This window comes from Sturnira hondurensis, unplaced genomic scaffold, assembly GCF_014824575.4.
Source record: "Sturnira hondurensis isolate 20B ecotype Veracruz unplaced genomic scaffold, ASM1482457v3 Scaffold0006413, whole genome shotgun sequence".
NCBI classification, from domain to species: Eukaryota; Metazoa; Chordata; class Mammalia; order Chiroptera; family Phyllostomidae; genus Sturnira; species Sturnira hondurensis.
Genome location: NW_028079044.1, coordinates 18,132,731 through 18,156,900, shown reverse-complemented (window position 1 = coordinate 18,156,900; position 24,170 = coordinate 18,132,731). Strand labels below are relative to the sequence as shown.

General features: G+C 58.9%; 1 protein-coding gene across 1 annotated transcript; it reads right to left on the bottom strand.

The window, feature by feature from the left end:
* Positions 1-422: 422 nt before the first annotated feature.
* CYP26B1 (cytochrome P450 family 26 subfamily B member 1) lies at positions 423-18,740 on the bottom strand. Its single transcript, XM_037048107.1, has 6 exons — positions 18,252-18,740; positions 14,559-14,783; positions 5,828-6,103; positions 5,427-5,582; positions 4,195-4,479; positions 423-3,799 (listed from the first exon to the last, which is right to left on the bottom strand). The coding sequence occupies exons 1-6, from the start codon at positions 18,453-18,455 to the stop codon at positions 3,407-3,409; spliced, it is 1,539 nt and encodes a 512-aa protein (XP_036904002.1). The 5' UTR covers positions 18,456-18,740; the 3' UTR covers positions 423-3,406.
* Between the last annotated feature and the right edge of the window lie 5,430 nt (positions 18,741-24,170).

Sequence of the window (24,170 nt, the reverse complement as noted above, 5' to 3'; positions counted from 1 at the left end):
CCCTGAATTCACCCTGTGTCTGTGGACATCAGTATAAACACGACAGACTCTGAGGATAGGCCCTGAGCTGTTTGAGCTACCCAGTGCGGCACGGAGACACCTAGCCCAGGCGGCCATGGCCACACTCTGCTGGGGGGCTGGCTCCAGATGCCCCACCCCCAACAGGCCTCTGGGGCCAGTGGCCGTCCAGTCACACATTTCTGCCCCAGGGAACCTACTAGCCGAAGGGCACCCCCTGACTTCTCTGTGCCCACGCCCAAGGACTGGCAGGTTGGCCTCACAGGACAAGTGTGTCCAGGAGGAACTCCCTGCCTGGCGGGTAGGATTGGGAGCTGCTGAAGGGAATGTGGGTGGAGGGGGCGCCCTTCAGGGAGGTGGGGAAGGCAGACACCAGAGAGCCAAACAAGGGTGAGTCCCCACGGTTTATTATGGAAGCCTATAAAAGAGCCACATCGAGTACTTTCAAAATCACAAATGCACAACATTCATTTTTAATATGCAACATGGAATATTATATACAGATTAAGACCACATGACAGCACAAACACACGGCACCAGTTTCATGTCAAAACAAAACACACGAGTGCTTTTTCAATATTAAAACAACTGTGATAAAACATCTTAATATTTTGAACCATGTTTACAATAGAGAAAAATTCATATTTTACTAAATAACAAATATTTAACAGCAAAAACTTTATACTAAATATCTATTTTGAATTATAACAAAAATAGTACTTATAATAGTTTATAAAGACAGACACAAAATTATAACATTTATGAAAAAAAGTCTTGTGTATAAAATAATATCATAGCAATCTGGGCAGGGTCGGGGCGGTGCCCAGAACACAAACGCCAACGCCCGACATCAAAAGTGCTTCAGTCTGCAAGCCCAGGGCAGGGAAAACGCTGTGGGGTCTGTCTTCTGAGTGTCAAGTTATAATAGTTAGGAATGGTAAGTGCGAAGACACCACCCATCTACTGCTACGTCTATGAAACCTACACACAAACTCACAGCGGGACACGCAGAGGACAGACGGGTGAATTTCAACGCTGGAACCCTTCAGCCAGCCAGTCAAGAGCTTTCTTCATTTCTCTTATTGTTGCCTTGAGACCCAGCAGGGCAAATGATCCTTCTCTCCTCTCTCCTAGGAATCCTTCTCAGCCTTTTCTCTGCCCCTGCCAAGCAGAGGATCCCCAACGGAAGGGCAACTGAGGCCTCCCGGGACCCTCCAGCCCCCCCACCCCTCAGCAGGGGTAGGCCCAGAGCACTTCCTGTCTGGAGCTGCACTTTCCTGCCCCTGGATACTGTCAAGAACAATTGGTTTGGGGTGAGCTGGGTTAGGGTGCATGAACCTTCCAGACACTGGGCTGTTGTGTGGGGGACCAATTCTGGTGCGCCTGCGGGTATTTTGCAAGCTCTGATGAGTCTTTACACACCTTTGCTTGTTTTTGAGAATGTGGAGAGATTGAGAGATTTTACTAATTGTTTTAAATGTCTATTTTTGCCAAATGATATCGGTTCCATGTTTTTTAACGGTGGAAAAGTAGGAAAAAACCGAAACACTTGAGAATGGGGCCTTTTAGCGCTGTCGGGGGTGCAAAGCCATTCCTATACAGCCTACCTCCGGCTGGGCACCAGTGGAGATGAGAGCGTGGGCACTGTCTGTCCACTCAGCACCTTCATAGGGAGCGCTGAGTGGTCACCCCTCGGAGAGACAACCAGGGGGATCAACATACTGCGTCTTTTTTTGTGCGTTTTTTTCTTGTAAAGGGGATTCACTGCTTTTATAATATCAAAAGCCAATAGAGAGACACAGAAAGCAAAAATCTGAAAACGGACAAAATCAATGAAGACTCATCAAAAGCCTGAACCAGCCCCAGGGTGGGGCGCCCCAAATTGCCCGCACTCCAAATGCCGATGGCAGAAGCTACTCTTTCCCGCCAGCCATCCCCGACGGGCCAACTTTCAAGCAAATCACTTCTGACAAATCGCACATACCTTCCCCAGCTCTTCCTGCAGCCTCCCAGCAGCTGCCTGGAGCCCAGTCCGAGGCCCGAGTCAGACACGAGGAAGGGCTGCCGTCCACACTCACCTCCCCGGGCTTTCATCTCGTCCCCACCCACCCTGAGCTGGGCTAAGCAGACAGTGGCACAAGAGGTGGGAAGGGACTTCAAGGACACCTTTCCAAGGGAAAAGGGATAAAGGAAGGGACAGTGGAGGCCCTCACTCCCTGTCAGAAGAAAGAACCCGTATCCTTCCCCATACTCACTAGACGAGTCGGGGGCACTGGGGAGACCAGTGACCATGCAGGAGATGGTGGCAGCCTCCAATCCCCGTGTTGACAGAGCAGGGAGGGAAGCAATGGACCATTTCCCCATCTCCACGGGGGGACAAAGGCAGTGGCGCTAAATTTCGCCCCAGGAGTGCAGTTGAGGTTGAACCCACAGCAGGTCTGGAGCCTGGGGGAGCTGCTCAACCCTCCACCAGAGACGGGCTGGGTCACTCGCTGAAGCTGGTCCCAGGATGCTGGGACAGAGGCTAGGGGACAGGGGAGGTACAATTCCAGTCCCCAGTAACGCCAAGATGCAGTTACATCAGTGAATAAATAGTGGCCAAGGGCCTTGGGTGTGTGTGTAACAGCGGAGCAGGGTGGGCCCAAGGCCACCTGAAGTGAAGGTGGGGACGTCAGTGCTGTGTGCACGCCCAGACCACCAGAGACTATGCTGGGAGCACAGGGCCTGGATCTCCCTTGTCCCAACACCAAAGGAAAGAAAAAGTAGCAGCAATAGGTAATTTCAAATGTCCAAACTGGCAATGGGGATGGGGCCCCTCTAGGCTGGCCGCAGTCCCCACCCCTACCAAGGGTGGCGCGTGTTCTGCACCAAGATGTTGCTCCTCCACCCTGCCAGCACCGAGAGGGGCACCTGCCTCAGTCTGAGCAGAGGCAGGAGGGGGAGGGGTGCTAAAGGGGCCAACTCTTCCTTCTGCCCCCCCATGTCAACTACTTGACCTCAAACTGCAAGGGTCCAAATGAAATGGGAGGGGAGGGACCGATCAGGAACATCATAAGCAAATGCTGCAGCGTGAGGTGACTGACGTTTAACACTGTAATGGGCATGCGGAGCCCCCAGCCATGCCCTGTCCCAGGAGCTAAGCTGGTGGAGACTGGAGAGAGACTGGGAGAAGCAGGCACCAGGAGGGCCCCATCAGTGTGCCCCGGAAGAACGGAGACCCTTTTGGCTTTGGGTAGGGTTTGCCAGGGAAAGAAAAATGGGAGGGCAAGGTATGGGGCTGCTTCTTCTTCCGCAGGTTCCAGCCCCTCCCACACACAGGTTTCTACCCTTGGTTGCCTCCCACCCCAGGGCCTGGCCGGGCTGAGGCGGGGGTGTGGGCCAGGCCCCGTTAGACTGTGGCACTCAGCATGGCCTCCGTCTCTGGCAGGATCTTGTTCTGGTTGGAGTCCAGGCCAAAGAACTTGACACTGAGGCCATCCACGGGGTGCAGGACAGGGACCAAGGTGATTCGGGGAAAGGTCCGGGTGGCCAGCTCAAAGCGGCTCGTGCTGGCCAGCTCCACTGCCAGCACCTTCAGGAACAGCTTGGCCAGGTGCTTGCCCAGGCAGGTCCGGACACCACCGCCGAAAGGGAGGTAATGGAATCGGCCGTCCTTGTCTTCACTCCGAGCCTGACCGAAGCGGTCGGGGTCAAACACGTTCACGTCTTTGAACACAGGCGCTGTGTCATGAGTATCCCGGATGCTGTACATGACACTCCATCCTTTGGGGATCTGGAAACCCTGGAGACAGGATTGGGGGAAGGGGGTGGTGAGGGCCAGAGGACTTGAGAGGGCCCAGGACTGCCAGCCTGCCAGCCCCCAACCCACACGTTTCTACAAACACCCTACTGTGGTCCCCCAGGTCTGGCCAGCAGCCCTCAACATGCTAGTCCAGTCTCTTATTTTACAGTGTCTGTGTGTAACATCACTCATGACACATGGGCTGGCTTCATCTTACTCAGCACTTGGGACTGGGTCTTTCCCATTGGGCTGAAAGCTCCCTGAAAAAAGGGGTGTCTCCCCATCTGATGAGACACCCTTGGGGGGATTCTGGTATTTCCCATCCACAGCCCCCCACACCCAAGCTAGTGCTCCCATGGGCCCCTTGAGGCCTCGCCCCGAGGACCCAGCCTCACGTCGAGCTCGAAGGTCTGCAGCACGGTGCGGTAGCCGCCAGAAATGGGCGTGAAGAGGCGCATGACCTCCTTGATGACGCAGTCCAGGTAGTGCAGGCCGCTGAGGGTGCTGAGGCGCAGCGTGCCCTCGCAGGGGCAGCCGCCACTATGCAGGAGGCCGTGGGCCCGCAGCTCCTCCCGAAGCTTCTCCAGCACGGCCGGGTGCTTCAGCAGCTGCATGATGAGTGACGTGCTGGCGCTGGCCGTGGTGGCATAGGCAGCGAAGATCAGCTCCAGAGTCCCGTCCTGCAGCGCAGAGGAGGGCGCCATTATGGATCAACTCCACGGCAGGCCCGGCCTGGGGGCAATCTCACTCTGTCAGGGTCCCCCATGGCCCCAGGGCCATCTAGCTGGGTCCTGCCTGCTTCCTCTGAACCTCTGGTCACTGTGGTATTTGGGCCACAGTAGACACAAGTCAGAGGGTCAGTGCCCTAATTGGGCAGCAGATACAGCTGCCACAGCCAAGGGCAGAGGCACTAGCCTGCAAGTCCCCGGGGGCTGGGCCATTTCTCACTCACTGCTGGATTCCGGAGCAGTGAGCCTCAGCAGCCTAATCAGTGCAGGTTGCTCACAGAAAAAAAGGAAAAAAAACCCAAGGAGCCAGGCACTATGCAGGTGAGTAGGGTTGGGGTTCAAGTCGAAACCCCAACCTTCTCATTCCCAGGAGGACACCGGGGTTTGGGAGGCAGTGGGGCCTGGAGCCACACCCACAGGGACCTGGGATGCGACTGCAGTGAGAAAGGTGAGGGGACTCCTCCAGGATACCCTGGGGAGCAAGACACCTGGGCCATGGGCGCCCCATGGAAAGGCCTCAGCAGGCCATCTCATTCTAAGCCCCGCATTTCACAAATGTGGATGCCAAGCTCAAAGAGCAGTGAAGGGACCTGGGTCCCTTCCTTGCCATGGCGAGTCAAACTTCTCATGAAATGGCAACCATTTGGGCTCCTTCTTGGCTCACCAGGAAAAAACAAAAAACTGCAGCTAGAAGAGGGGGAAGCAAAGATTGGAGGGTGGGAAGTCGGCCATCAGGCTTTGCTGGCACCTGGCAAGAGTGTGGAGGGCAGGGTCTAAACCAGGACAAACCAATGGACCCCTCGTCAGGAACCAGGGAGAAGGGGCTGGCACCATCCCTCTGGGGTCAGCCCTGGTGTGGAGCACGGGGCACTCGTGCAGCCCTCCCAGGCGACCCCCACCTTTAGCTCCTGCATGGTCATCTCCTTCCCGTGCTCCTTGCTGCTCTCGATGAGGATGTCCAGCGCATCCGAGTAGTCCTTGCCCTGCGTGCACTGCAGTTTCTCCCGGATGGCCTTCTCCAGGCCCTTCTGCAGGGTCTGTCGTGCCTGAATGCCCTGTGGGGAGAAGGGGACCATCCAGTCACCCAAGAGGAAAGGCAGGGCCACCAAGGACCTCCTCCCTCCCAAGGTGGAACGGGGCAGGGGACTCCTGTAAGAATTTTTCCTCTCAGCCAGAGAGCACCAGGTGAAGCCTCCACCCCAACCTCCTGTTGACACTCCCCTCTCTGTGAGGAGTCTCTCTTCCCTCAGGGTGGTTCATGGATGCCCACCTCCTCTCCCCTCAGGCCCTGGATACTCACCCGCCGGTAGCCACTAAAGGGCAAGTCGACAGGCAGGGAGAACACATTCTCCACGAACTGCTGGTAGACCTCGAAGAGGTGCCCGAGGTCTTCTTCAGGGATGCTGAAGCCCAGGAGTACGCGGATGGCCATGCGGAAGGTGAGCTTCTGTGCCTCCTGATACACATTGATGGCCTCAGGGCGGCTGCTCCAAGCACGCAGTGTGTCCTGGATCACCAGCTGGATCTTGGGCAGGTAGCTCTCCAGAGCCTCGTGGCTGAAGATCTTGGAGAATATCTGGAGGGCAGAGAGGCGGGCAAGCTGGTCAGATGGGCTCGGGCTGCTCTCAAGGATCCTGGCTGAAGCACAGGCCCCACAACTGTGAGTAGGGAGAACTCCAGGTCCTCACCCCGATGGACCTCTGACTCCTATCTCCCAGACACACACAGGGTGACCTGAGCTACCCACTTCCATCCTGACCCTCAGAAAAGCTTGTGCTCCAAACACTGGCAGAGCCTTACGGACTGGGCAGTCCAGCTGCCAACAGGTCTGTGGGTGACGTGGCTGTCCTTACCAGCTATGGGGACAACACAGAGAGGGCTGGGCAGGGCTCGGGGGGCACACAGCCCTCCACTGCAATGGCCCACCCCCGAATTCCCAGGCCATAGGGAGAAGCGCCCAGCAGGAACAGAACAAAGGTGAGCAGGTTGGACATGGAGAAGGAAGATAACAGTAGGTGGCTCTTCCACTCCACTAATAGGAGAATGAGAGAGACTGGGGCTAGACTGCAAGTAGGACTTCCTGAGACCCAAATGTGATCTCGCTCCCTGGGAACCATCTACTAGGTGAGGATCCTAAGGAGTTTGTTAACAGCTACACCATCAAAATGTCTTTAGCGTGGCCAGGTCTGCAGGCAGGAGGAAGGGGACAAGGATTTCCACCCCAAAAGATCACAAAGGTAAACAGAAGCCCTTTTAATTCCTTGCATTTTCCTGGTCCATTTCAAGTAGCCAGCGAGTTTCTGTTGCCCACTCCCCTGCTCTCAGTCCTCCTGACCCTGCCGCAACCCTGCCTGCCCCTCTTGCCCAGGTGCCCCAGCACCCACGCTGCTGCCTTGGTGTGTAGGAGAGGGGAGGGGGTTAGTTAATTTACTGATGGCCTGTGGGTCTCACGTGTAACCAACAACCTGCAGCTGCTCCCACCTCCAGAGTCTGGAGCAGAAGGGGGGATACCCTCCCACCAGCACCAAGGGGAAGGAAGGCCATGGGGAAGGGAGGGTGAGGGATAGCACAGGGGAAGGAGACGAATATTCCTCTAGCCCCTCCACCCTGCTGCATGCAAACCACACACACGCGCCCGCCCTCCCCTCCTGCCCCCCAAACACAACCACCGCACAAACTGTAAATGTGAGAATTTCCCCTGCAGTCAGCTCGAGGAGGAAAAGGTAACATTTTCCTGGCCTCGGCCCTGCATGGCTAATGGGAGGGCTGGTTTGCAGAAATAACAGTGCTGGCCCTTCAGTGGCCCAGCCAGGCATTCACAATAGCACTTTCATTCCGAAATTCCCGGTGGGCAGAGGGAGGGAGGGAGGGAGGGAGGCCGCCAGTGAGGGGCAAAGAAGCCACACTGTTTGGGGCTGCTCCTGCTACTCAGGGACCGCTGAAAGGAAGAAGGACGATGGGAGGTGGCCAAGGGCAGCTTAGGCCTGGACCGGTCACTCACACCTTGCTCAGTTCAGGGTCCAGGGAATTTCCAGGGGGACTTCAGCTGCCACCTCCCTCCACAGGGTGATGGATAAAGGCAGTGTTCTGTCTCAGCCCTCCACTCTGGTGTCCTTAAGATTCCAGTTTGAGCTCTTGGTCAAAAACTCTTACGGGTTAGGAGTGGGAGCTGTGTCCCCAGAGCCCAACACCGGCCAACTGAGGGGCCTTACAGAGCAGTAAAGAGTCCACAGAGCAAGCAGAGAGCAGAGCGTGGAAGCCCAGCAGGCTTATCATCAGGGAAAAACAGAAAGATAACAGTGGCTACCAGGCCTGGGGTGGGGGTGGGGGGACAAAAGCTGGAGGTGGGGACAAGCAGGGACAGGGAGGCCACACCTGGTCCAGAGTCAGCCAGCGCAGAGGAGACTGAAGGGTATTGCCATGGAGGGCAGGGGTTGGCCAGGACCCCCAGCACAAGGGAGACCTGGGCCCATAGGTGGGCACGTGGAGGGGGCCATAGGGTTGAGGCCACACTGACCAGAAGTGGTCCAAGTCCAAGCCCGCTGGGCTCTAAGATGCAGTGGGGTGGCGGGCAACGGCGGCCGGGAGCTCAGACAGGAGTTTCAGCCCCAGTGGCCAAGTCACCCACCAGCCTCAGTTTCCTCATCTATAAAAAGGTGAGGCTGAGCCAGGCCACCTCTTTCTCCTGTCAGTGTACACAGCACACAATCACCAGTGTCCCTATGTCCCTAAGAAGATGCTATATCCCCTCAAAGAAGTCTGGAACCCAGCACTGCACAAGCTGCCTGGTAAGTGTCTGCCAGGCCCCCATTCACACACCCTACATGGGCTACGGTGGCCCAAGAGGGCCATCTCAGGGTGACCAAAAGGGGACCTCTTAGGGACCCCAGTGCAATCCCAGGAGTGGCCAGACTGGACCCACCGACAAGCCTTCCCTGCCCTCCCGACCCAAAGGTTACATTCCCTGCGCCCTCTAGCGATAGCAACCAGAATAGCTCCTTCTAAAGCCCTTGGGCCAAGGGCCAGGAGGGCAGGGAGGATGGATGCCCGGAGCCCTGGGACTGAGCGGGCTGAGCACAGGGACTCCGAGGGTGGGTGGTCCACACCTCACCTCTAGATGGGAAGGGATCCTGAGCAAAGTAGGGAGCTGAAATGTCCCCAAGAAGCCCACCAACACCTTGTACCTGCGGGTCCCCCAGGGCTGGGGCTTCTCAAAGAGAATTGCAGCCAGGAGCAAGGCTCTAATCTTGGCCCCCCAGGAAATCTAACTGGGTGTTCTCTGGAGTCTCTCTTTTCCTGGATGTCCCATGATTCTCCTCAGAGCCCCCCTGAAGAAGAAAACTACCCAAATGAGAAGCCAGACAAAGGCAGATTTGGGGCACTCCGGGACCAAGGTGCTTTGCTCAGAAGTCACCAAGCCCATGCCCTGCCACTGGCCCAGGAGAGAGCTGAAGCACTGGGGCCTCCCAGGCGCTGGGAAAGCTCCAGGCCCTCATCCTTGGGCCTGTGCCCAGGGTTAACAGCTTGGGCACTTCCCGAAGTAGGGGCAGCCTAGAAACCACCGCCCACCACACAGGCCAGAAGGAGGCGGAGGTGCTGGGTGGGGCAGAGGAAGGCTGCGCTGGGGCGGGTGGGGTCAGGATTCGGGCACGTGGGAAGGCGCCCTGTGGAGCCACTCAGTGTGAAGAGGGGAAAGATTCCTCCCCGGGAGCCGCCTGCCCTGACCACAATAGTAAGAGGAGCCAGGGCTGTTTTTGTTCCCCACTGGGGCGTCCCTTGGAATTCCCAAAAGTGAGACAAGAATGCTGGACAAAGGTCATCGGGAACCAGACCTGGCCCAGGAAAAGCCCCGCAGAGGGAGCAGCAGGTACGGACTTTCCCCCAGGGTTAGTGCTGGGGGAAATGAGAGCAGAGGACCAGGGAGACCAGGGGACTGACGGGCACGGGCGGGGGCAGCTTGGGCTCCTCCTGCCTCGAAGATGCGCTAGGAAACCGCCCCCCTACCTGTGTTGGTTTCACCAAGGGACACTACTGGCTCAAGAGCCTAAATCTCTCTCCCCTGAATGGGAGATGATGCCACAATGAGGAGGGAAGGGGAGGGAGATGGGACCACCAAGGGGCTTGTCGAGGCTCAAGTTCCCTGTAATGGTTTTCACAAATCCTTCTCCCTCCCCCTCCCGCACCTCCTGCTGCTCACCCAGCGGCCGGGCTGGGGAGTCATTCGCTGAGCACCCAGGGTCCTGCATGCAGACCTGCACAGCCAGACAGCCTCCCCTCTCCTGCTGGCCACTGTGGATGGACAGACAGATGAGATGATTGGGCAGCCTCAGGAGCTGAAAGAGCCAGAGAGGGAACCCACTCCCTGGGCCAGTGACTCAGACTGGGAGGAATGGAAGCAGCTGCCCAGGAGGGTGGGGGCCTGGGCAGGCCACCCCGCCAAGCCACCGGAGCCGTGGCCTGCGGAGTGGAAAGGAGTGGAAAGAATAACAGAGGGCAGGCAGCCACCAAGGCAGTTGTCCGCACAGCACAGGGGTGACGCCAAGGTGTGTACTTTATACTCAAGTACGAGGGAGGACAGGAGAGACGTCATCTTCCCAGCTGTCTGGCATTTCCAGTGGGCCTTGACTTCACCTTGGCTGCCTCCTGAACCAGTCTCTGCTCTGCGTCCCTGGTCGGGAGAGGCTGGCCCGGACCTCCTGGCCTGTGTGAGCCTCTCAGGGTTCCCCTGCCACCGTCTGTAGAAACAGTACCTGTTCCCCATTTGCCTCCAGTTCTAACCATGTCCCCTAACTTCCACACACAACAAAAGCACCCGGTGCAGGTGAGGAGGGCAGTACTTGGCAGAGCCCTGGAATCCAAAAATCTTTGCCCGTTCATTCCTCTTCCAGCCATAGTAAAACCCCCTCAGAAAGCTGAGGACCAAAGGGGGAGAGCTTCCTAAGGTCACAGTCCCGGGCATGACTGGCCACGCCCACTGGATCCCTGAATCCCCTGCCTCCATTGCTCCTGGCCCAGTCAAGTGGCCATCTACCCATCCTGGGGGCTCTGAACCCTGAGGGGGACCCTGTTGTCTGGCCCAAGTTTATTCTAAGGGCAAGGCCAGCTGTCCTAGCTTGCTGTTTTGCTTTCAGCACTTCTCAGCCCCAGGAGACACATCCCCAACCCCTGCTTTTTCGCCTGGGGAACCTGGAATGGATACATCAGTGGCAAAAGGGGCTCCGGGCCAAAGCAGATGCCAGCCAATCACTGTCCCACCACCACCAAGGCCACAACTGTCTCCCCAGGCTGGGCGAGTGAGCAAACACGTCAGCATCACAGGCTCAGACTCCTCCCCGCCCTGGGAGAGGGACACAGAAAGAAGGGAGGGGTGGCCCCCTCCCACCCAACCCACCCTCCCACTGTTTGGCATAGGGGCACACAGAGGGAGGTACCCATCCCAGGCTCCCTGGTGGTTGGCTGTGGGCTCCCTCCCCCACTGACCTTCAGAGACATCCGCTCCTGCCACCTGCCCCCTCAGCGGCCCCGGGGCCCACCAGCTGGTGCTACAGTAACTTTTGGATGGAGGACTTCAGCTGGGGGAACAAAGGTCTATGCCAGGGGCCCTCCCAGGAACAGGGCTGCCTGGCCATGCCACCAGCCTTCCCATCCAGTGCAGGTGGGAACTTCTGCCAGAGCTGAGCCTGGTGGACATGACTGAAATCAGAGTCTATGCACCAGTCCAAAGGCCACCTACAGATAACCCTGGCTGGCCTCCCAGGATCCTGCAACCACAGGCCTCCTGGCTCTGCCTGCCTGCTGAAGCCTCTCCATCCCCTCACACACCCCAGGATACACAGGGTTTCTGAGGGGAGGGCAGTGATCCTGAGCCTATACCCCACCCCCACCTGGGATGGGGCCCAAAGGCTAGGTCAGGGAGCCATGGTTGGTGGGTCTCAATCCCTGCCTCCAAAGCCCTTGCTCCGCCTTGGGCACAGAAGTCCTTGTAGCCAAGGATCTGGGTAGGAGGGGCAGGAGGACCACTCCTGGGTCTCCCCAGTCCATGGGTCCCAGGCCACTGTCTGAGCTGCCTCAAAGCATCTGGCCTCTTGGTGCAAAGAGGCCCACTCCAGTCTCTCAAGGGAAAGAGGAAATGTCTGATCCTGGTATGTGGGGCAGGCACGGAAACCTCAAGAAGTATCCCCAACTTCTCCTCCGTGTCTGACAATCCTCCCCTCAGTCACCCTTATGAGAATCCACACACCCTTCCAGGACAGTACCCCAGCCTCTCTGCACATTAAAAGAAAAGGGTTGGGGGTCCTTCTCCAACAACCCAGCATCACCCCGTGGGGGAGGGGTAACAAAGGAAGTGGGACAGGGTTTGGTGGTAGCTGTGGAGACATAAGCCTGGCTTCTGGAGAGGACTCTTTTAGACTGGGCAAGACTTTCTAAACTTTCTCCCTGGCAACCCCCTCCTCTTGTCCCTAGACAACCAGAGCAGCCAGGGCAAACACCTGGATGCAGAGATGGCTGTGAGAAGCCCCTCCCCAGGACATTTGGTCAGGCCCCCCAGAGAAGGGGTGGGTCAGCAGCCCTATGGAAACAGTGACGCTCCTAGTTCCCCTGCCAGCTGGGCCCCAGCACACCTGGGAATGCACCCTAACCAGGCCCAACTGCAGCATGGGCTGGGTAAGGCAGTGTGAGTGGCACTGGGCAGCCCCACCCCAGCCACATCGGGTCTGGCAGATTGGCCATTCTCTCTAGGACCAGGGTATGCCCCTGAGCACTCGCCTAAGGGCAGGGACCAAAGGTCCTGCTCTTATGTTTGTCCCTAACCCAAGGACTTCAATTTAGTTCAGTAAACTTAAGTTCGTGGAAAGCCGATTAGAGAGATTTGAAGGGAGGATCCTTTCACACAGGTCACAGAGCAAGCACACACCAGCACACATGAAGGGAGGGCCCTGCACCGGTTCAAGCCTGTGTCAGGATGAACTGCAGGCCTGCTGGCTGCACCCTGTGCCCAGGGAGCTAGAGGGCAAGAGTGCCCCAGCTGTGCCCCACTGGGGCCCTGGGCTTCTAGCCTCACCCCAGCGCTCCCTCCCCCTTCCCTGTGTATCTCTCTGACACAGATCATCTCTGCTATCTCCTTGCTCCTCCACTCCTCCCAAACGAACAAGGTAGGCAAAAACCCTGGGGCCTTTCAAGCAGGCCCTCCCCACCTGGAGGCCCGATGCCAAGTCAGGAAGAGGGTGGGGGGAACCATAAGGCAACAGCCTCACTCAGGGTCTGCACCCCCAGGGTCTCACACTCAGGTCTTGACCTAGCCTTCTTCTTCCCAGCAAACGCTCTTACCCCTACCCTCTGACTTCTGGCAGCCCCCGGTTGGCAGGATTGAGCATCGCTCTGCTAGGTGGCCCAGAAAGATTCCCTCCCATGGAGGAATGTTGAAGGCTCCTGCCTTTGCTTTGTCTCCTAATCTGGAGTCTCTCAACCTCTCTGAGTCTCAATGTTCCCTCCTTCTTCGAGAAGGAGAAAGTGATTACTTTCTTGTCAAAGTCTCTATAAAGATAAAATGAGAAGCAATCACATTCTTTGGAGCTGGGTTTCTGAGTCTCAGGCTCTCTCCTCATTCTTTGGTATGATCTTTTGGTGGAGTCACAAAGACAAAGGAAAAAAAAAAGTGTCCAGGATATTTGCAAAGCCCCCACTCCTGAGCCTACAAGCCCCCATCCCGCCACTTCCCCAAATACCCCTCCCATGTGCCCCCAGGCCCTGTTAGGGGCTTCCTGCTCCAGTGAGGCTGATAAAGGAGACAATTTTAGGACCCCCTTTCCAGTCCCTGAGTACAGGTTTTACTGGGAGGAGGGGCGTCGTGGGTATGCACAGACCAGTCTACTCCATGCGGTTTTTCCTCCTTTTGTCTGCTACGGAGAACTACTCTTCACAGGCATCAAATACTATAAAATGGATTCCTTCGTTCCCTGAGACCACCTCAAGTGCAGGCTTCTGGTGGAAGGGGGCTGCCCACAGTAGCCCCCTCCCTTCTCCTGGGCTTCGCCACTCTTCCTAGCTATCGAAGTCTGCCTCTCAGTTTTCTTCAGGTTTCAAACCTGGGCAAGTCCTCTGACCCAATGGAAAAAATGGAACGAGGAGAGGTCGTGCAGTCTCCCCTCCACCCCTTTCTGGACGCTTTAAGCCCACAGGCCCGCTCCCCGCCCGCCTGCGGCTCAGCTTTCGGGTTACTGCAGTTCAAACAGCACGTGCCGCCGGCGCTCTGAGCCCCAGCGGCTGCAGCGGCGGAGGCTCAGCCCTAGGAGGGGGCGGGGAGGCTCGACTGGTGCGCGCTGGCTCTCCTCATTCTCGCCTCTTCCAGGCGCTCGGGAAATCCACAGGATAAACACCCACTTTCTCTTCCTCTTTATGGGAGTGGGTAGGTGCGCTTTGATCCCCTACCGCGCCACGGCTGCTCTCCGACCCCTCGCCCTTCCCCCACCGCTAGACCCCTGCGCGTAGTGGTCCAAATTTCACTTCGCCCCTCTCAGACGGGGCCCTGCAACCGCTGTCCACAAGGTGCCCCCGGGCCCCCTCGCCTACTGGAGTCTCCATTAAAGCAACCTGTGGCAGGAAGGCCAGGTTTCATTTTAGACTGATCAGTCGGAATTCCGAGGGGGCGGGGCGGGCGGGGTACATGGCAAAAATAAAAGCGCCAGCCACCTCCCGCCCCCTTCTTTTTCAAGTTTTGGGGTGCACGGCGAGGACAGGCGTTAGAGGCCTCAAATACCCTCCTGCCCATGCTCTGTCCAAGCCACCCCTCAAACAGTCACCCGCTGGACCAGCAGTGGGCCAGCATGAGGGCCGACCCGGAGGGAGCCTGTGCAGGCCCTGGATCCGGGATCGCAGCCGTCTAGGCAGGGAACCTTCAGGACGCTGTGCAAGTGGAAGAAGAGATTCGGGTGGAGACGGCCCCAGGGCTCCAAGAACTCCTTACCCCAAGGGGGTGCACGGAGGTAGAGGGTCGGAGCACGGTTATTAGGCTCTTGGTCCAGAGCTCTTACCTTGCGCTTGTTGCGGTGGATGTCGCCGATGGAGTTGGCCACTGTGTTCGGGCCCAGCAGCATGCGCGTGCTGCGCGGCCATTCAGTGCTCACGAGGTGGTGCTCACCCATGAGGATCTTGCGGACGTTCTCCGCGCCTGTCACGCGGATAAGCGGCCGCCCCAGCAAGTGTGTCTTGAACACGTTGCCGTACTTCTCCCTCCGTGACGACTGGAAGCCGGAACCCTGCGGGAACCACACAGGAGACCTCTCTCAGGGCACATGTCTCCGGATGAGACTTTCCGGAGGCCCGGTCTCGAGGGCCCGCAGGGGAGGGGTGGAGGACCCCGCCCGGGGCACCAGTCCCCAGCCCCCACTCCACACACAAACACGCACGGAGGTTTTATTTTTCATAGCATGCACAAGAACCGAGAAGTAGGGCCCAGAGGGTAATTAATACAAGGAGGCGGGAGGCCCGGGGGCACCTCGCGAGAGGCTGTTTTTAAGTAACAACTTGCGGGAGGGAAAAGGTATCCAGGGCGGCGGGAGCCGAAGCTAGAGCTCGCGCCACCCTCCTAACCACCCCCAACTCCTCCGCCTCGCGCTCCAGAGCCTTGCGGAATAAATATTTCCAGGCTCCTGGCCACGGGCTGGCAAGACCCCTCTGGGTGGCCGCAGGCCAAAGAGTATTTATAGCGGTGCATGATCGGTGCCCGTAGGCAGTCACTACAGATGGGGGCGAGGGTTTCCTCGGTTCTCGAATGCGGACCTCGAAGGAACCCGGTGGCCCTCTGCGGGCTCTGCGGGGTCTAGTCAGTCAGGATCTGGGAGCCGAGATTTTCCTAATGCAGTTTGCCCTGGAAATAACTGAGAAGTACTTTCGTCGCCGTCCTTAAGTTTGGAAGGGGAGGGCGAAGGAAGGAGCTTCCTGCGGGGCGGGGCCGGGCTGGGTAGAGCGGCCGTCGCAAGTAATCGGATCCCGGGCAGCCGCAGCGGCGGCTCCTGCCGGGGAGAGCTAGGCCCCGGCCCGGGCTCGGCGCGCGGAGGAGCTAGATGGGCCGGCCCCTCCAGGGTACCGGAAACCGAGGGGACCTCCGCGAGGCGGGGGCAGGGGCGTCCCGCTCACCTTTGACGTAGGCGCTCGCTACCCCACCCCATATTAACCCTTATCCTGCTGAGGCAGCGCTGGGTGTGAAGGCGGAGAGGCGCCACCTGTGCGGCTGCCCGGCCTGCGAGCCAACAACAGCGAGAATGCGGGCTTCAGACCTCCCGGGCCCTGCCCCCCCCCCCCCGCCCCGAAGGGACAGCTCGTCTTCGTTCCCGGGTTAGTCCCGCTCCTCATTTTCCTTTCTCCCACGGAAAAGTATTCTCGAGCTAGATGTGCACACACCCAGGCACTGCCGAAAAGTGACTCTGCAGAACCCGGAGTACTAATCACTTTTCCACATGCGCCTCCGGCCCGGCGCGCGACCGGGAGCGAGCCTGGAGCGCCCGCGCCTCCAGGAGGGGGGCTGGGCCGCGGGGACACCGCCCCACTCCCAGGTTGGCCGGTCGGGGAGAACAACCCCCCACCCAACCGCCGATCTAGACGGCGTCTACCCCTTTAAGAGAAATCCAGGAGCGGGTGGAGGTGCGACAAACGGGGAGGGGGGCTAAGGAGCGGGGTTCCCTCCCTCTGTCTGCAATACCCGTCTCGCTCGCTCAGTCTGACTCTCCGTCTCTCCTCTCCTTCTTTTCCTCTGTTTTTCTTTTCTTTCGACACAAAAGTTGGGCTGTGAATTTTCCGAGGTCGCCGCCGCCTCTCTCCCGCCCCCCCTCCCCGCCTCTGATCTGCCTAACTATAATTAAAGTGCGTTTTTTGTGGCATTAATAAAGAGTTATTTGTCCGCCGTTTCCACGGTCTTCACAAAGAGGACTTTCATAGGGGCGGCCGCTCGGGCCGCGAGTCCAATTTATACAAAAATGTTGTATTTTTAGCCCTGGGCTCTGTTTAGATGGCGCACGGTGGAAGCGGAGAGCCCTTGGAGGTCCCCCGTAAAATCTGATAAATGACTCCGAAAAAATAAAGCTGGATTCAGAAGGCTCCCATTAACCCCTTCAGCGCCCCTCCGCACGCATCCCCCCACCCCCCATTTCCCTCCCACCTCAGAGTCTAGGGCCCCAAGGGCAAATGGATGGAGAGGCGTAGGCCTGCTTCCTCCTCCTCATCTTCTGCGCGGGTTGGACGCTGAGCCCCCAGGGCCCTTGTGGGATTCGGAGAAAAGGTCAGGGGGACACTGAGGGGGGGCAGAGAAAGGTCAGGAAACGGGGGAGGGGAGCGGTGACAGACCGCGGATTCCGCAGATTGGCTCTAACGAGGCAGGAGTCGGTGCCCATGTGAGTTATTTTATTTCCTAAATTCTCGGCCAAAAGCCTAGACCACCGCTGCAGTTAACCCTTTAAGTGTGGTGGTACCGGATAGGCTCTGGGGATTTCTTTACAGGCGGGGGGGTTAAAGTGAACTCTACACAGTTGCACGAAGAACCCCCTCCCCCAGAGAAATGGGCTGATTCCGGGACTCGAGATGACCGCAGGGCAGAGGAACCTCGCGTCCCCTTCCCCGCCTCGGATCCGATGACACTTGGCGCCCAGCGGGGTGTAAGTGCATGCGAGTGGATTGCACGCGTCTGTTAATTTCAAGCCAAGCTTTCGCACTTCTAAATCCACAGGTCTCTGCGTTCACCTCCCGCCTCACCTCTGCCTGCCGGGGATGTCCGTTTCAGGACGTCTGTCGTTCTCCTAACCCTCCTCCGAATCTGCCTGATAAACACCCATGCACACGCGCGCACAACACACCTCTCGCGGTAAACTCGAAGGTGCCCTCCTCCGCCTCCCCCACCTCCCAAGAAAAAAACCTGAGGTGTGTGAAATTGCAAAAGCGATTGTCTAGCACTCGACGTGTTTAATTCCAGGTTAATTTCCCTATTACCTACCTGGGTCGGGTCTCCGACTGGCCCACCCCCATTCTCTCCAGCAGCGTTGGGTTGTTCGGCGTCCAACAACAAACACAAACGCCCTCTAAGGAACCCACACTCGCCTCTCCCAAGCTTTCTCTCCCATGCTACACTGTCCTCACCCAGTAAGTAAATAGACCCTTTTCCCCGAAAGCAGAGAACCCTCGGGTCTCGGGCTTCCCATTTTCCTTGGGTCACCTCCTTCCTCTCCCACCACAAAACACACACACTTTCTCGGACCGTGGCCCAGGGTAGTTGTACCTGGCGCACCGAGGATGCGGTGGGAACACAGCCCGGGGCTTAACTAGGCAGTTCTGGCTGCCATTGGCCCCCTCCTCCTCTTCCCGACTCAATTTTCGGGTCCCAATGGCACCGCCAAAGCCCAGGAAGCCAAGGCGGCTGGGGCCTGCAGGGCAAAGGGACGGGCGCCCCACACACCCCTGCCGAGTAGCCTGAGACGCAGAGTCCGTCTCGGGAGCCCTCTGAGGTCCTTGGACCTCTCCGATCAGTCCCTGGGCTTGCGCGCGGTGCGCCAGTGGGTTCCGAACCACGCCGCAGGCGGACGGGGAAGCCGGGGAGGCGCAGGGAGATAGGAGGGAAGGGGCGGGGCGGGGACCAGTGCCTTCAGGCTCCCGGCGCCCCCTGGCCGGCCCGCGGCATCCTCTGCCCCGCGCTCGTCACTAGCGGACCCGGGAGAGCAGCGGAGCGAGTGCGCCCTTACCTGTAGCAGCCAGTGGCCGGTCTCTCCGATGAGCGGGAAGCCCATGGAGCCCTTGGGGATGGGCAGCTTGCAGCTCTTGTCACGAGTGGCAGCCCAGCGCAGCTGCCACAGCTGCTGCGACACGGCCAGCAGCAGCGTCACCGACACCAGGCACGCGGCGAGGGTGGCCAGCGCCGACACCAGCTCCAAGCCCTCAAAGAGCATGTTGGCGGCCGCTCGGGGGATTGGCTGTGCCGGCCGCGTCGGGGGAGGGGAGGGCCGGGCGACAAGGGACTCGAGCGGCGGGGGAGGGGAGACTGCGGCCGGGGGTCCTGGCACCTCCAGCCGAAACAGAAAAGAAGGAAGGGGGCCGAGGGAAGGGGAGTGGAGGCTTTGAGGGGAGAGGAGAGCAGGAGGAAAAAAAATGCCTAGAAAAGAGAGAGGAGACACGAGGCGACTAGGAGTGTAACTTTGTTTGTTTGTTTGTTTGTTTGTTCCCTTATAGCGGACTTAGGGGCTGCTCGAGGGGCGGTGAGATGAAGCCGTGAGTCAAGCTGGTGGACTAGCTCTCCCCGCAACCATCACACTCGGAAAACTTTGGAAAACTTTGTCCAGCGGGAGCCTCTCTTGTAAGACCCTTCCCCTGCTCAGAAAAAAAAAAAGGCGGGGAGGGGAGGAGAGGTAGCGGAAAGAAAGTGCGATGGACTGGTCAAAAGTTTCCCCCCTCAAATTCCTAGGTGGAAAAAAAAGGGGGAAGTACCCTGAATCCAAAAATTCCAACGAACCCAGAAACTTGGGGGGCCGCGGGGGAAGACTCCCCAGCCGAGGCGAGCGGAGAGGCCCGAGCCCAGCGTCCCCAGGCTGCCCGGGGCGGCGCGCCTTAGCCGCAGAGCGGCCGCCGCACCCCCGCAGCGGGCCGAGCGGACCAGGCGGCGCGGCTGCCGGAGCGCGAGCGCGGAGCCCGCGGACCGCGGCCGGGATGGGACGCAGCCGGCGACAGAGCCCCGGGCGAGCGCTGGGGCGGCGGCGGCGGCGGCGGCGGGCGGGAGGGGTGAGGCGGGGTGGGGTTGGGGGAGGAGGTGAAAACCCGAGCTGGGCTATTGTATCAATTAAGAAAAGGCAGTCGGTCCCGGGACGCAGGCTCTCGGCTCTGGAGTTGCTGCTGGGGGAAGAAAGGGGGAAAAAGAAAAGGAAGGCAAAAGGAATGAAAGAGGGGGGAAAGCAGGAGGCAGGATTTCAGGGCTGGTGGTTTTAAAAGCTTCTCTCAATGTGAATTCGAGTCCAAAGCCAGGCGATGCGTGTGTTTATATAGAGGCGGGAGGCTGCGCCGTGGGCGCTCCGCCAGCCACCCCCCCTCCACGGCGCGCTCACAAAGCCGGAGGCGTGGTGAGAGGCCGGCGGCCCGAGCGTGTGAGCGCCCGCCGCCGCCCGCCCCGCCCCGGCCGCCCGCCGCCCGCGCCCGCCGCCCGCCCGGGACCCACTTGTAGCCGCCGCAGGATCAAACTCAGTTCACCTCTCGCCGCCTCTTCCTTCTTGCCGGCGTCTCGCTGATCCCGGCACCTACAGACGGGCGAGATGACACACACACGCGCACACGGTGCGCACTCACACTGTGCCCGCCCGGCTGCCCGGCTGCTTCCTCCCCCTTTTCCTCCCTCCCGGGTCCTCGGCCCCCTCCTCCCGCCCCGGACTGTCCCGCGTGGGCCGTTCCCCCAGCAGCTAAGAACTCGGCCCGACTGTCCCTCGAGTGAAGGGCGCCAGAGCCCCCTGAACCGGTGCTCAGGGTCCCGAGCTCCGGTCCTGCGGAACCACGCCGGCTCCTTCCTCCAGGGACCCCTCCGCCCTCCCGTTCGCCACTCCCAGACCCTCCAGGCCGGCTCCCAGCGTACGCCCCCAAACCTCAGAGGGCAAGGTCTCCCTCTACTCCTCCCTCCGGCGTCTGGCTCTTACCCTACGAGACCCCGATGTTCCCCTGTCCCCCTCCGCGTCCAGGGCTGCTCACGCTGCAGCCCCCCCTCCAGGACACCTCAAGACCCCCTAACTTTGTAGCCCTCTCCGCCCTCCGAAGTGTCTGAGGAACCCCGTTGGTTGTGCCGGTGAGTGTCCCGCGCCGGGGACAAATGCGGTGGCCTCGGCCTCAGGAGGCGGGAGGAGTCGGGTACAAACGTTCATTGATAGAAACGAGTAAATAAACATGCCCGGTGAGCACAGGCCACCTTCTCCTCGCTGGCCTCAGAGGGCCCCGCGCGCGTGCCTGTGTGAGATGTGCGTGCGGCCCGGAGACGCACCTGTGTGCGGGCGGGCGTGTCCCGGAGTCGGCGCGACGCTGGGGAGCTGTGTGCTGTGCCTGAGGGTTTGTGTGTTCTCTGCTGCGTGTGTGTCTGTGCATCCTTGCGTCCGTCTGTCATCGGCCTCTCTCCCAGCGTGTCTGGGACACGAGGAGCTGTGCGTGCTAATTCCGCCGTCGTCTAGCGAGCGCCCGGCTCGCCTTCTCCCGTGCGTCCTGTTTCCCCAGCCCCCTCGACTCTGTCTGTCCCTTTTGCGCTCCCAGAGCGGATGACTTGCTATCCATCTTCAGTTCAGTGTGTAAACTGAAGACGGTATGTGTGTGTAAACGAAACTAGCCTCCCCTTTGAACTCCCCTTCCGTCCCCAGTAGGAGTTCTGTTTTAGAATTCCCTGGGAGAGAACGAGTGTGAGCGTCCGAGGTGGGAGCGTCTGAGCCGCCCCTCCCTGCGCGATCGCTTCCGAGGCTGCAGTGTCGGGCGCAGGTTTTAAAGTTAGTGTCGGGCTCCCCGGGCTGGGTCATCTCGACTCTCACTCTCTGCCCTGGAACCCCACCTGGTGGACAGTTATAGTACTACAGATTCAGGGGGAAGCTATTCCTGCTCCCCCTTCCCTCAATCTCCGTTCAGAGCGGAAGATTTCCCCCTAGAGGGCCTGCTTGTAGGCTCCCAAAGGGCTCAGACTTCCACCCCAGGCAGCTTGGGACCTAGACACTCACAAAGTCCCTGTAAGGACCACTGTGAACCCAGAAAGAGAGAGTTGGGGCACACTCTCACAACGGGAAAGTTTCACGAAGCCAGCAACTCCGGACTGGGCACCCAGGTGTGCGGAGGCCTACGTCCCGGTATAGAGATGAAGCTGGCCGAGAGCTTGCTGGGAGAGACTGCGGAGACCCAGTCGTTTTGGAAAGGGCTGAGAATCCAGCCTGACCTTCCCCGCCCCCTCAGACAGGACACCAGCCCTGAGGTGATGAAATGGGCAAGATGCCCCTGGGGGACCCACCTGTGGGGACATTCATCTCTGAAAGGATGGACACACAGCCTTGTAGAGATGCAAATAGGTGCACAGGCAAACACTGAGCACACACATACGCAGGAAGGCACATATGCTCGGAGAATCATTGCCAAAACTAACAACAAAAAAAGAATCTTTGCCAACAAATTCAAGTAATACCTGCCTTCCCGCCACTGACTTCCACAGTCCACCAGAGGTGTCTGCTCTGAGAGAGCACGGTCCCAGAAGTCACCCTGAATGCCGTCTTCCCCTCTCCCCCCCCCCCCTCAGGGAAAGGCTTGGCGCACTTTTGTCCTCTGCTGTTCAGGTGTGCAGCGGGAGTTGACATGGGGCAGGGGGAAGTCATTCTGAGTCATTATTGCCCAGTCGCCAAGAGGGGTCCTGGGGGATGTCCCCAGGGACAGCCCAGCCCCACAGCAATAGTTGCCGGGTTTCCTGATTGGAACCATCTCTCCAGTCCTGAAAAGTACTCAGAGGGGAAAGCCGTGCTGTGGAGAGGGTGGATGCTGGGCTGCGGGGCGGGTCGTCCTTTGGAGGGAGCTGGGACGCGGAGCGGTCAGCACCCATCTTCGCCAGTTGGAGTCTATTCTTTCATCTGCCTCTGATGGACTTCTGACCCTGGCCCCAGAGTGAGCCCTGATCTAGTCCTCAGTCTCACCTATAACCCTGACCTAAACCAGACCCCTGCGCCTACTTCTAGACCCTTGATCCTGGTCACAGTTGTCCCTAGCCCGGATCCCAGACTAAACCCCAGTCCTGTTAAGCATCATCCCACTTCGACTTCCATCAGATGGGTGCAGCTGGCTCAAAGGTGGCTCTGGGAGCAGGAATGGGCTCTAAGACAACATTTTTCTCACTCTAGTCTAAGAATGTTCTGCCTGTTCCTCTGTGGGTGTCCCTGTACCCCACCCCACTCCCACCCCCACCCCAGGCTGGCTCTCACTAATGTCCCAGGGACTCCTGGACACCCTCTACCTATGCCCTTTCCCAGGGCACACCCCAGGGCTTTATTTAGCTCTTGCCTGTCGTCCTCTGAAGCCTTGACCCACAGGGAGATGATCCCGTGTCCCTGTAGCCCTCCAGGTGCCTGGAAATCAGTCAGAACAGACTGAGAGATCAGCTGTGCGGATGCTGGTGGAAAGGCACCTCTACGCGGATAACTTTGCAGAGCTTAGCAGCGGGGGCTGGGAGAACACGGGGGACAAGACCTCCAGTCCTCTAGGAATACACATTCTGTGGGCAAACAAAGCACAGCCCCTGCCCCTCCTCCTGGGCTCAGAAAACACTCACCCGTGGGGACAAATCTGCCTAAAATCCTGCTTTTCATTGAAGCACAAAGCTCTCTGGGAGCACCCGGGGCTTTCTAAGCCCAAGGGAATGAGGACACCGTACCTTCCAGGTTTCTCACACGTGTTCGGTCCCGTGGAGTCAACACATCCCTTCTATTTTATTTCAGCCCCCATAACGCTGCTCTTCGATACTAGATTTGCACGATACCTTTTGTGCTGATGAGAAAACTGAGGCTCCCCCCTCCCCACCCCCATTGTGTTGTCCTGGCCCCTCTCCCATCAAGCGAGCCAGCAGCCGCGGGAGACACCAGGTCCTGCCCCATGTGGCAGCTGCCCCTTTGTTTAATGTCCATGCTTCTGACCACTCACGCCGACAGCAGAGGGAGTTGTCCATTTTACACTCGGTTTTGCACAGTTTGGGCCCGGATTTTTTTTTAACTTAAAAAAATGTATACGTTATTTTCCCTAAAATTACCTCTGCTTCCTCCAACTAGAGCCAAATGGAAAGAGAGAGAAAAGCCTAGGATTACGGTGGGGCTGGCCCCTCCACCCTGCCCACCAGGGCCAGGAAAGCAGAGACCCGGGGGCAGTGGGCAGGAAGCAGGGCTGGGGTTCAGGGGTCTCCAGAGAGCTCGCAGGGTCTCCCCGACCCCTGTCGGGACTGTGGTATCTAGCCTGAATTTCACTTTAGGGTGTCTTCTCTGCTCGGCCCTGTCCTGTGCAGCCCTTGGCGATCAGCTCTCAGCTGCTCCTCATCCCCACATGCCGGTCCTCATTTCATTCTAAGGCCTCTCAGGACAGCCGTGGGGCCCCTTGCCTGAAAAACCCCAAGCCCAATAGGAAATGGCAATGTGGTCCCCCCCAAGCAGCTATGGAACCGAGGGCCCACCCTGGGCCCCGGCCCCTGCACAGATATGTCCCTCTGCGCCCTTTGCAGGACTGCGGCAGAACTGTTATTCCAGCAGAGGAGCCCTGTCCCTTCAGCCCTGGATCCCCATTTGCGGCCCCAGGTATGCACCCCGAGGCCTGTGTGTCTGTCTACCTTCTCTTACGCTACACCCGCCCTCCAGCGCGGGCACTGCTCTGGCCCTCAGCGTCCCTCCAGTGCCCGATCCTCAAGGACAGTTTAGAGGACGCTCCCTCGCTGTGTGCTGAGAGGGAAGGAAACCCCTCTGGGTGGAGGTGGGGACTTAACCTATTTGGCTTGGAAAGCACCTAGTGCCATGGATGCCACCTTTCTAGAGCCCCCAGGGGCTAAACTCTCCTCTGCTTCCCCTCCTCACAGCCTCCAGGGCTCCGAGACCCTTGGTTAGAACATTCACTGGCCCATTCACTGGCCCCTTCACAATCAC